We start from the raw sequence: 11,913 nt of genomic DNA on the forward strand, positions 1-11,913 counted from the left end.
TAGGGGTGTAGAATAAGTTATTCTACACTCACTCACGCTTAGTTTAGTGTTACTATATATATATATATATATAAACACTATTCTGATCACGGGATCAGGATAATATTCTGATCATAATCTGACCTATCCTGCTAGTAGTATGTTGAACTTCCCTGTGAACTAGGTTGAACTTCCGTCAATATTGTCGAAATGGGGCTTGCGATATACCGTTGGAAAGCTATGGCCACCAATATCATGACCTAACTTAAATTTTTGGCAAAATATAAGCGGTTTAAGAGCAGTTTTGAAAACCGTTTTTTCTTCATACAAAAAACGTGAATCGTATTTTCGATCGCATTTGTAAACCGTTTATCGGAATGATGCATATAATATGGCGTTGGAAAGCTGCTACAAAACCACTCCTTCCACATGTTGAAAGTTTTCTCTAATTCCCTATGGTTAAAGAGTAATTTGAAAAAACGTAAAATTTCGTAAATCGGATAGCTGAGTTCGTTTTTTCGATGCCATTTCTAAACGGCTAATCCAATGGAGGCATATGATATGGCATCGGAAAGCTTATGAAAATGCGCTACTTTTTCATCTTGAAAGTTTTTTCTAATTTTGAATGGTTTAAGAGTAATTTAGAAAATGGTCCAAGTCCTACCGAGTTTGTATTTTCGAGCTAATTTTTTAACTGTGTGTCCTAATGCAGCAAATGATATGGCGTTGGAAAGCCTGAGTAAATGCGAAACTTTTTTGTATATATTGTTTCTCTCAATTCTTTACGGTTTTAAGTCAGTTTCAAAAATGACGAAAAACGTATTTTCACCGTAATTTCTACAAACTTTATCGGAATTGGATAAATAATATATTGTTGAAAAGCTACGAAAAATGTGAAACTTTTTTGTGTTGATGGTTTTCTCTGATTCTTAGTCGTTTTTAAGTAATTTCGAAAACGGAGGGATCATTCGCTCTGCCTCTATCGCGAAACAGATTCTTCGAAAATGCACCGCGTGAAGAACCTGAACTTCTCAGCATATCTACCTGAACTTCACTCTGTTTTCGACGTGCTTTTTTTTGCTCGCAGATCTCCATCCACTACTCGTAGTTCTCCATCCACTCCCCGGAATTCAACGAGTGATATACCGATGAAAAGCTGATTTAAACACGCAACTTTCCCGTGTTGATTATTTTCTCATACTCGTGATGGTTTTAAAAGTTTTTCATCTGAAATTTAATCAGTGTAGTAGTTGAACTTCCTGCTGTTCTCACGTTGAACTTCTATGACGTATTTTTCTTTGTAATTTTCTCATCCATTCGTCAATGTTTCACAAATGATATTCTTTTTGTACAAACCTCTCTCACCATAATTTTTTTAATTTTTTTGATCGAGGAGTTGAACTTACACAAATGATATTTCTGCCGTTTTGAAGTAAATTAGAAAATGGCGAGATCATGATTTCTGCCTTCATCGTGAACGGAAACGCACTCCATGAAGTAGTTGAACTTCTCGAGCATGTAAGCGGTTTATTCTGGTTAGTTGTGTTCTATATGATGTTAGTGTAATCTAGAAACAACTTTTAGCAACTAAATACTAGTTTTAAATAGGAATCTCACCCGTTGGCGGATTTTGCACTCGGGTCGTGATGAAATTGTGTTTTTTGCAACTTTACTGCCTGAGTGGTTCGACCTGAACTTCCCCCTGTGTTAGGTTGAACTTCCGCCAAAATTGCCCAAATGAGGCTTGCTATATACCGTTGGAAAGCTATGGACACCAGCATCATGACCTAAATTACTTTTTTGGCAAAATGTAAGCGGTTTAAGAGTAGTTTTGAAAACCATTTTTTCTTCATACAAAAAACGTGAATCGTGTTTTTGATTGCATTTCTAGACCGTTTATCGGAATGAGGCAAATAATATGGCGTTAGAAAGCTGCTGCAAAAACGCTCCTTCCACATATAGAAAGTTTTCTCTAATTCCCTATGGTTAAAGTGTAATTTCGAAAATCATAAAATTTTGCAAACCGAATAGCCGAGTTGGTATTTTCGATGCCATTTCTAAACGGCTAATGCAATTGAGGCAAATGATATGGCATTGGAAATCTTATGAAAATGCGCTACTTTTTCATGTTTAAAGTTTTTTCTAATTTTCGACGGTTTAAAAGTAATTTAGAAAACGGGCCAAGTTCATCGAACTACTCTTCTATTTTAAATTGAACTTCTTGGGGTTTTTTTTCAATTTGGAAATCTGGGTTCTTCATATACATGGAACTATTCTAGTTATTAAAATTGAACTTCTTGATTTTTTTTTCAATTTGGACTTCTTGGTGTTATTCATTTGTAACGGGGAAAAATCATAGTTTGTAATAAACATCGTACAAATTCTATGTTATTTCGAACTTAACTTCTTGGTTTATTCGTTAGTAACGAGGAAAATCAAAGTTTTTGTAACGAGGAAAATCAAAGTTTTTTATATATATCAGACTTCTCTATTTTTGTAAATTGGACTTCTCAGTTTATTTTTTTTAGTAACAGAAATATCCTAGTTTTGTAATAAATATTGGACCATCCGTTATTTAAATTTGAACACCTAGAGGTTTTTAAATTTTAGAAATGATGAAAGTCCTTTTTTATGATTTTTCAACTTCTCTATTTTAAAATTCGAACTTCTTTTATTTTTTATTTTTAGAAACGGTGAAATATCCACTTCAAAGTGCTCTACTATTTTTTGTTTGAACTTCTGATGATCTTCTCGTTAATAGATTTAGATTTTCCCATTTTTATACATCAAACTATTATGTTATTTTATTCTAAACTTCTTGTTTCCATTCTATAATGATGAGGAAAATTTGAGTTTTCTATAATCATGGAACTACCCCATCTTTGTAATTTGGACTTTTTGGTTTTATCTCTTAGTAAAAGAAAAAAATCCTAGTTTTTTGTAATAAACATCAAAACACTCCTCTATTTTTATTTGAAGCTCTAGGTTTTCTTACAAATTGGAAAAAAAATCATTGCAGTCTATGGGAATTGTTTGAACATTTTTGTTTTGTCATTTTCTTCAACCTCTCCATTTTATTAATTTTGAACTTTCAGAGTTGAAGAATTTCTGGATAAGGACCAACTTTCTTCTTCGTTTACTCGCATAGTACCGCTCCTTTTTTTAAGTTGAACTTCTGGATTTTCCTCAGTGAAATAGCTTCCTTCTTATTTTTGTAAACTCGGGTTTTTCTTTAGTATTTGACTTTTGAACTTCCAAAATTCTTTTTGGTGAATTGATCCTTTTTTCCGATGAATCCCCACATTTTTTCCTTTCTTATATTATACCCCCTCCATCTCAAAATAAGTGACTCAACTTTGTACTAGCTTTGCACTAAAGTTAGTACAAAGTTGAGTCATTTATTTTGGGATGGAGTGATACTTTTTTTAACTTGAAAACTTTTGAATCACGAATTCAAAAGAAGTCATTTTTTATTTGAATTTCTATAATACATTTCACTTACTAGGTAGTTATAATACATGACCTTTACACTCAGTAATATATGAACTTCTTAGAATATAATTTTCATTGAGCAATTTTAAACACAACACATATATGAAGAAGGTCAAAGATGCGGACGTGGGTGCATCTACATGTAAGAAAGTTTTGGCAGATATTTTAACAATGCAAGGTCAAAAGAAGTCTCACGCCCATCAAAATTTCATAACCTGGAGTTCTGTACTTGCAAAAATATTAACTATCAAACATCATCACAACAACCTGAAGAAAAAAAGTTGGTTCTCATTGACATATCAACAAGCATGTACAGAGCACATAATCAGAACTTGTTCTCTACATCAACTTCACACTATGGTGCCCATCAGTAGCTGAGAGAGGTAGGGAGAGGTTCCTATCGGGGCAGGGCTCATCAGAAGATGACCGATTTTTCTACCCTGGCCTCTTGGAGCACTAGACGAAGGAGAGGCGGGGCTGTTGCAAGCTGCTCCTGCTGATGGCTTCGGGGTGGACTATCGCGACGCTCGGTGAGCAGGCGAGCATCCACGCAGTTGGGCAACGCCCCTCAGCTCATTATAGTGAGCAGAAGCAGTTTACTAATAGTAGCAGTAGCAGCTTGTGCTTTGAGAACAAGAAGCCACGAAGTGGAGAGAGGGCTTGAGGCCTGCGACTCCTGCTCCATTTTTCTTTTGCATTTTTTCCTGAAGGATTTCTGAAACTGAAACCAACATATCAAAACCCCAGTTTTTTGCTTGCACTGATACTATTGATGCTGGTGCTTTTACCCCAAACAAGTTGGGGTAGGCTAGATATGAAACCCTTTCACGAGGACTTCCCAGGAGGTCACCCATCCTAGTACTACTCTCGCCCAAATGGGTTTCATACCCAAAAGACTGGCTAGTTTTTACGTTGGCTCGCCAAGCCTATCACAACCCTTAGATATGAAACCCTTTCACGAGGACTTCCTAGGAGGTCACCCATCCTAGTACTATTCTCGCTCAAATGGGTTTCATACCTATGGGACTGGCTAGTTTTTACGTTGGCTCGCCAAGCCTATCACAACCCTCCTCCTTTACCCGGGCTTGGGACCGGCTATGCCTAGAAGACATAGGCGGAGTTGCACTGATACTATTGAACTTCAGAAAAATAGAATAGAACTAGAACTAGACAACACAATTTTAAACTGAATAATGAGGATAGATAATATTTGTGAAGGACGTATGCGCCGAACTATTGTTTACATGGCTGGTGAACCGTGGTCAAAGCTAAAATGGAATTGGCAGAACATACAAACATACATACACACATATATGGAGGGAGAAATTATATGTGCACACACTTAGTAATACACGAACCTTCTGGGTTAGTAATACATGAACTTCTTTATATAGACTTTTTTCTCACGTTCACATGCACATTTGTTTTTCAAAACAAAAGATCGGTATACAATTTGGCAAAAATGGAAACATGCACGCATATATAAGTGGTTGGGCAAAACAACAAACTGCGTGTATATGGCCATGGAAAGCCGCAGCTAACTCTCAAGAAGCAGAGTGGTGCCTGAGGAGGTGGACGGTGACTAGCACCCGAGTCTTTTTGTGTGCTCTGTTTTTTGTGGTGATAACAGGAAGAGAAGGTGTCGCGGCTGGGGATGGAAACTAGTAGAAATGACCCAGAAAACTATTCCACAGAGACAGTGCAGCCATTAGCCTACTGACCAACTACTTTTAATATACAGATTCACAAACATTCTACCTGCTATAATTTTTTAGTGCACAGAATTGGTTAATGAACACATTGGCCCGCTGAATAATCAAACATTCGACTGAAGTATATTGCACTTACAGTGATACATAACCAGTTCAAGTTGTTGAGGTATAGAAAAACTTTAGGTTCTTTTACCTACACAATAACAGACACCTTTGAGAGCAGAATTTTACAATGGCAGGGTGGCCTCGACGCAGATGGACGATGGCGACCTCGATGAAAAAAGATGGATGCCCTATCACAAGGCCCTGCAAAATATACATAGTTATAGTCCAGTTCATGATCTTCAGAAAATCAACACACTGAACTTCTGGAGGACCAGATGCTGACCTTTTTTTGTTCGCAGCGCTGGTGCTGACCTGTAATTGAACAGAGACCAGATGCATCCATGGGAGAAAGAACGGTATGGGCGTGGTAGGGAGCAGGACATTCGCCGTGTGGGGGAGAAGGGAGGTCGGAGGCAGAGCGGGAGTGGCCATTGTACTGTTTGGAGAAGGAATCCGTCGGCGATTGGGCAGGTCGGCCATAGAAGCCCAGGCAGATGTGGATCGGGGTCGAGGAAGACGGCCACCACCTCGATGGGCTGTAGCGGCCGGTGCAGGCCATCTATGGAGGAGGTGCGGGCTGCAGCGGGGAGGGACCGCGCCGGTCGCAAAGGAGAATTGGCAGGCGCGCGCCGGCTGCGGGGAGGGAGCGCGCCGTCCGGGGAGGGAGCGTATCGGCCGCGGGGAGGGAGCGCGCGGGCTGGGGAGGGAGCTTACCGACCGCGGGGAGGGAGCGCGCCGGCCGGGAGCCGCGGGGAGGGAGCGCGCTCGCAGGGGAGGGAGCGCACATGCCATGGGGAGGGAGTGCATCGACGGCGGAGGAGGAGTGGCGACGGCAACACAGGTCGTGGGGGCGGCGGCGGCGAGATCTGGTGTTCGGCGTAGGGAATCGAGGGAGGAGGTGGGGATCGGGGCAGCGGGTCGGGTGTGTTGCGTTTTTTTTTATTATGTCCGGTGGGTTTCTCGGGATCTCAGGAGGATCTCATCGGGCCTTATAGGACTGGCTGTCATTCAAATAACTATTCTAATCCCGAAATTAGAATAGTGCTACTTTATATCTCTATCTCTACTACCTAAAAGAACCGTAAGGTTCCGTTTCCCCTCTTACGTTCCTTCCTCAGCCGGTTTCGTCCGCCTTCGACCATCGTCGGTTCAAGTTTTTTTTCCACGCACAATCGTCCCTGCCGAAAACATCGGGATGCAATCCCATCTATAGCACCGATCCACCTCACCTCATCTTCGTCCTGGGCGGCTCGGCGCTGCCTCCTCCCCTCCCAAGCACGATCCTCCAAGCACAGCCGCCGCCACACCCCCGTCAGAGTACACCTCCCATACTCCTCTCTCTCTCTCTCTCTCTCTCTCTCTCTCTCTCTCTCTCTCTCTCTTGGAGCCGTCGTCGCTCCCCATCCACCCGGCCCGGCGTGCATCGGATCGACCTTGCCCCCTCTCCTTGCAACGTGGAAGATGGAAGGGGCGGCCAGTCGGCCACCAATCTTATGGCGGCGTGGTCATCTACCTCCTCCCCTCTCCCCACGTTGGTCCAGCCTGTCTTCTCTACCAGATCTGGCGGCCGCGTCGGCGAAACTGCTGGCAGTGACACGATTCGTGGGTGTGGCGATAGGAAGCATCGATCGGTCGTCTTCGAGGCCGCCTACCACGGCGATCCCGCAGTCCAGCCTCCCCGCCTCCAAGATGTGGCCTGCACGAGGCCATCTTCTCGTTTCCTCGGTGGCGTCCGTCCAATGAAGAGCTACACCGCCGTGGCACCACATGACTTGTGTTGTACCCTCGCCCCACGGCCCTTCTATGCTGGGAGGAGGCAGCGTTTGTCCGTAGCACCCCATGTCCCACATCATCATTCCTTTCTTACTTAGTGTCATACAAGTGATGCAATCATGATTTGCTAGCCTTTTAACATATCCCTGATGGAGTGGAGTGGAGGGGACAGACGGATTGGAAATACAATAAGGTAATATTTCTGTACAAGATAATTGCTTGAGTTTTTTCCTCTTCTCTAATCAAGTCGATTGCTGTGTTAGAAGGTATGTAGATGGTTACAGGTGCAGCTACATCTAAAGATTTCATTCTTAAACGTCAAATAAAGCAACCAAATATTTTATTTGTTCCCTAATGATCATATTTGGTGTTATTTCTTTAGGATGGTGCATGGAGAACATGCTTTGTTGCCATCTTCATCCGCGAGTTGGCTCCCAAATCTAAAAGGCGCATCTGACGAAACAGGAGTGTAACAGGGCACGGCTGCTGAACCAGGACAACCACATATGAGTTTTTGATTTCTTATTTGTTCATCAGTGAGTCTATAGCATAGGATTACACCATACATCATTCTTCCCATCATTTATGTTCTGCAAATGAGATATGCAATTTTTTTCTTGGTATCTTGGATAATCACAGTCTGGCTCTTGAAGTGCGAAAATTAAACTGATCTAAGTTATTTTCTTTTTCAGGACCTGGTCACAAATAATGAGTTTGAGACAAACCTTGTGTCATGTGTTATCGCACTCAGATATTGGAGCCTTGGAGAATGTAAAAGAAATGTTAAACGGTTAGATGTGGCCCCTCTAAACTTACTTGAATTGCTCAGCAAAGGTCCGCGATTAATGGTACCCATGTACATTCAGTAGGCCGAGTTGCCGAGTTGGTCTTGCTATATTGTATTCAGGCATAGTCTTGAAATTTCATCAAAAATAAGTTCAAGCATGATATTTAATATTAATTCTGGAAGAATGACCTGACACACCTGAACATAAGAAAACATAAGGTGGCTAAAAAATATATTGAACCAAATGTGCCTGACTGAATTTTATTTGGAAAAAGTACTGGATTTTATTTGGGAGTACAATAAGCAGTTATGTATAATCTTCTGTCTTGCAAACTGGAAATGAAAACTAATTATCATTTTTTGCTTTCTGACTTGCAATGCAGAATGTGAGAGCTTATACCCGCATAAAACAAGTAAGTGTTACAAAGTCTTTCAATGGTGGTCTTGTATACCCTCATAATTACTGTCGTTGTAGTCGTCATGTATAAATAGCAAGATTCTTTTTCAGTTTTTTCTTGGGCGTCGATGAGCACAGGAGCTCGGAGGAGGCCACCATGGAGCTGAAGTGACCTCGACAAACAAAACATGTAAAGAATGAGAACGACGAGGCGAGCCAATACTACAGAGGAGCTGGACCATAGGGAGGTCTTAATTTTAAGTAGCAATCTTGGTTGCTAGCATATGTAAGATTTGAAGTATCTATCCACCTTTAAAATAGTAGTGTCTAAATACTAAATAATGATTATAGTGATTTATGACAATCAGGTACCGTTTGGTTTAGCATATAAGTGTCTAGATACTAAATATAAGTATCTATCCACACTTTGGTTTAGCAATCAGGTACCGTTTGTTGCAAAGGAACTATATTTATGAGGGACTTCCTGATGATTTAGTGATTTATGATTCCTACAAGTATATAGGAATATTTCAGCTCCATCATAGGAAAAATAATCTGAAATAGAGTTTCGGTTTGGCTATCATGGTGTTTACAGTCCATTATTCATGCTTGCTTTGGCACTTGTGTGTTAAATCAATGCTTATGTGTGTGTGTGTGTGTGTGTGTGTGTATATATATATATATATATATATATATATATATATAGGGTCGCGCTATTCGTCACCCCGGGTGAGGAATAGTTATTCTTCACTCCATCTCTATTTTGACGTCAATGCATTGTATTTTTACGTTTTGTAAAATTTTTCTTATTTCATCAATAAAAAGAGAACGTAAGAAAATATGTACTCGTCGTAAAAATATTTTATGTTACCTAAAATTACGAACGTAAAAACATAGTGTAAAACATACATAAAATGCTATATTTCTGTTTTTATAACCTATTTTTTTATTTTCCTATACAAAATTTTACGTAGTGAATCAATATGAATATAACTATTTGTCTTCTAAACGTAATTTATTTATGAAGCGATCGTAATATTAGCTCGGGGTGAAGAATAATATACTCTACACACTGGATGATGAATAGTAACACTATATATATATATATATATATATATATATATCCGATATGGGTGGTGTCTGATCACATCGCACGCACATGAGATGTCCACGACGGTGCAAGTCATGGAGGCAAGGACATATCGGAAATGGATGATGGGGATCCGACATGTGCCCCATGAACACTTGGGCATCGAGTTGGTTTTCTCCCTTGCATGGAATTACTTTTCTCCTAAAAAAAGTAATAGATTTTTCTTCTGATTTGTAGGCTTATTTTGTACGTAAGAGCAAGAATAATTTGGATGTCGAACGCTTTGATCGTCAAAAGTCAAAACACATCGAGAATAGGGCCGTGCAGCTCGACGAAGAAAAGTCAAGTAATGTACTACGGAACGGCAAAACAAATTCAGTAGGCTTGTGGAGCGAACAACTTATTTTAAGAAAACTCTCTTCCACAATAAGACCGCGGTGGTTATTTCTCTTCTTAGTGATTCCTATGAATCGCCTACGTGTAGGAAATAGTGGGCTGGCCCAATACTGTACATTTCTTTCCCATTGCCTGCAGCCTGGCTTTTCTTCAGTTTTTTGGCTTTCATTTTCCATTTTCAGTGTTTTTTCCTTTGTTTATGTATGATTTCCTTCATTTTTTTCCTTTCAGGTTTTCATCATTTTTTCATTTTTATTTTTTCAACACTTGTCTACTTTTTTCACGCATAATGTACATTTCGTTTATACACAACGGACATTTTTATTACATATGTTCAGCATTTCTGAAATACATGGTTAACATTATTTTAATATAGGTTTTACTATCTATGTTTTTTCTTACACATTTTAAATTTGTTTTTATATATCAAGAACATTTCTTTATACATGTTTAATATTTTTCGAATAGATAATTACATTCTTTAAATAAATGTTTGATGTCTACGTTTTTTCAACACATGTCTACATTTTGTTATACACACTGTACATACTTTTATACATGTTTAACATTTTTATAATATATGATTAACATCTTTTCAGATATACATTTTGATTTCTAGTTTTTTCTACATATTGTACATCTTTTGTGTACATATGAAATATTTGATTATACGGGTTAATTTTTGTAAATATACATGGTTAAAATTTCATGAATAGAAGTTGGGAAACAAGTATATCTCTTGTAGAAACCTAATAAAAGAAAAGATAATCATATGCATAAAAAATGTGCGTAAGTATATTGTACAAAGAACCAACCATACGTAGCACAGACGGGAACTTCTATATTCAGAAGGCGCGGACATTAAGGGCATGTTTGGGACTGCTCCGCTTCACCAAAGTCAGTTTCACTCCATCAAATCCACTTTGGAGCAGTTTCATACAGAAGTTGTAGCACTACTAAAGAGAATGTTTGGCTTCCATCTATCTCCAGCTTCAGGAATGAGAATTTTGGTGAAAATATCTATTTGATTTGATTAGGGGGGAGAAACAAAGGGGTATCCAATTACTGGTGGCAGTGATGGGTAATTTTCCACCAAGTCTAGCTTCTAAAGTTTTTTTGGAGCAGCCCCTAAAGAACTTCATAAAAATTGTGAGATATACCCTAGATTCTAGTTTTTTTTTGTGGAGCGTCATATCGTGGAGCTACCCCATTTGGCTTTTGTTTTCTAAAGCGGAGCTGAATTTTAAGAAGTGGAGCAGTCCCAAACAGGATCTGTTAAAATATTTCTCCTTGACACGGCTAGGATCAAGGTCTCATGGGTAAAAGTGGGAGCGTCTGAAAAATTCTCATATAACAAAGAGTTTAGGATCCAAGACTATGTGCACTGTTTGACGCCGCCGCCGCCGCCTCCTAAAAAAGACCTAGCCGCTCCACCACTCCGTCTCCACCATAGATTGGTTCCCCCTCCTCCGGTCGTCCTTGCCGATGTCGGGAGGGGTGGGGAACCCGATCTATGAGTGGAGTCTTAATAATAGCAGTGTTTTTATTAGATTGGTTTAGGGTTTTGGTAGTCGTCTTCTTCTTTAGAGATGACATCGTCTACAATAAATAATCTTCGTCCCTTCGTTCAATGACGAGATCTGCTTCCCGACGTCAATGGTGGTGTTGGAAGATTAAATTTATCTAGATATGGTCCTTCAGATCTTGCTTCGGCGGATCGGTTTCGGATTTATTTTTTCTCATGGTCGCCGCGAGGAGGATTGTCCTCGCAATATCAGTCATGGCTGCTACATCCTCGACAATGGTGATTCGTACTCTCGACTTCCAGCAACGTCGACCTGGCTGTTTAGTTTTTTGTCCCTGGGATACCGGTGTTGGTACTCTTGTCGATGTTGGTTGATTACTTTAATGGCGACGTGTGTGCATCGCAGCCTTGCCATCATGGCTCAAATTAAAACAATAGGAGAACCCTCGTTGGTATTTACAGGTATGTGGTTTGATACTTTTGTTATGTTTCTACGGCTGACTTCTCCCGCAAAAAAAAATGTTTCTACGGCTAACTTCCGAAAAGTACAAGACTGTGTGTCATGTTAGAAGAAAGAGTTTTAAGATCTTGAAGATTTGCTCGTTGTAATCAGCTCATGTATCTCACCATGTACCATTTGCTACTATAAATATATCA

General features: G+C 39.8%; 1 protein-coding gene and 1 long non-coding RNA gene across 4 annotated transcripts; one reads left to right on the forward strand and one right to left on the reverse strand.

The window, feature by feature from the left end:
• Positions 1-3,739: 3,739 nt before the first annotated feature.
• On the reverse strand, positions 3,740-6,046 carry LOC119353106. 3 transcript variants are annotated; one of them, XM_037619696.1, is made up of 3 exons: positions 5,572-6,046; positions 5,415-5,489; positions 3,740-4,192 (listed from the first exon to the last, which is right to left on the reverse strand). In XM_037619696.1, the coding sequence occupies exons 1-3, from the start codon at positions 5,845-5,847 to the stop codon at positions 4,040-4,042; spliced, it is 504 nt and encodes a 167-aa protein (XP_037475593.1). In that variant the 5' UTR covers positions 5,848-6,046; the 3' UTR covers positions 3,740-4,039. The 3 variants fall into 3 exon arrangements, with proteins under 3 accessions (XP_037475593.1, XP_037475592.1, XP_037475591.1); XM_037619695.1 differs by having other exon boundaries at positions 5,381-5,489; XM_037619694.1 differs by having other exon boundaries at positions 5,377-5,489.
• A 154-nt stretch (positions 6,047-6,200) lies between these two features.
• Positions 6,201-8,808, forward strand: LOC119353108. Its single transcript, XR_005170314.1, has 5 exons — positions 6,201-7,254; positions 7,444-7,597; positions 7,754-7,851; positions 8,232-8,261; positions 8,357-8,808. It is a non-coding gene; the product is annotated as an uncharacterized LOC119353108 (long non-coding RNA).
• The last annotated feature ends 3,105 nt before the right edge of the window (positions 8,809-11,913 follow it).

This window comes from Triticum dicoccoides, chromosome 2A (assembly GCF_002162155.2).
Source record: "Triticum dicoccoides isolate Atlit2015 ecotype Zavitan chromosome 2A, WEW_v2.0, whole genome shotgun sequence".
Classification (NCBI taxonomy): domain Eukaryota; kingdom Viridiplantae; phylum Streptophyta; class Magnoliopsida; order Poales; family Poaceae; genus Triticum; species Triticum dicoccoides.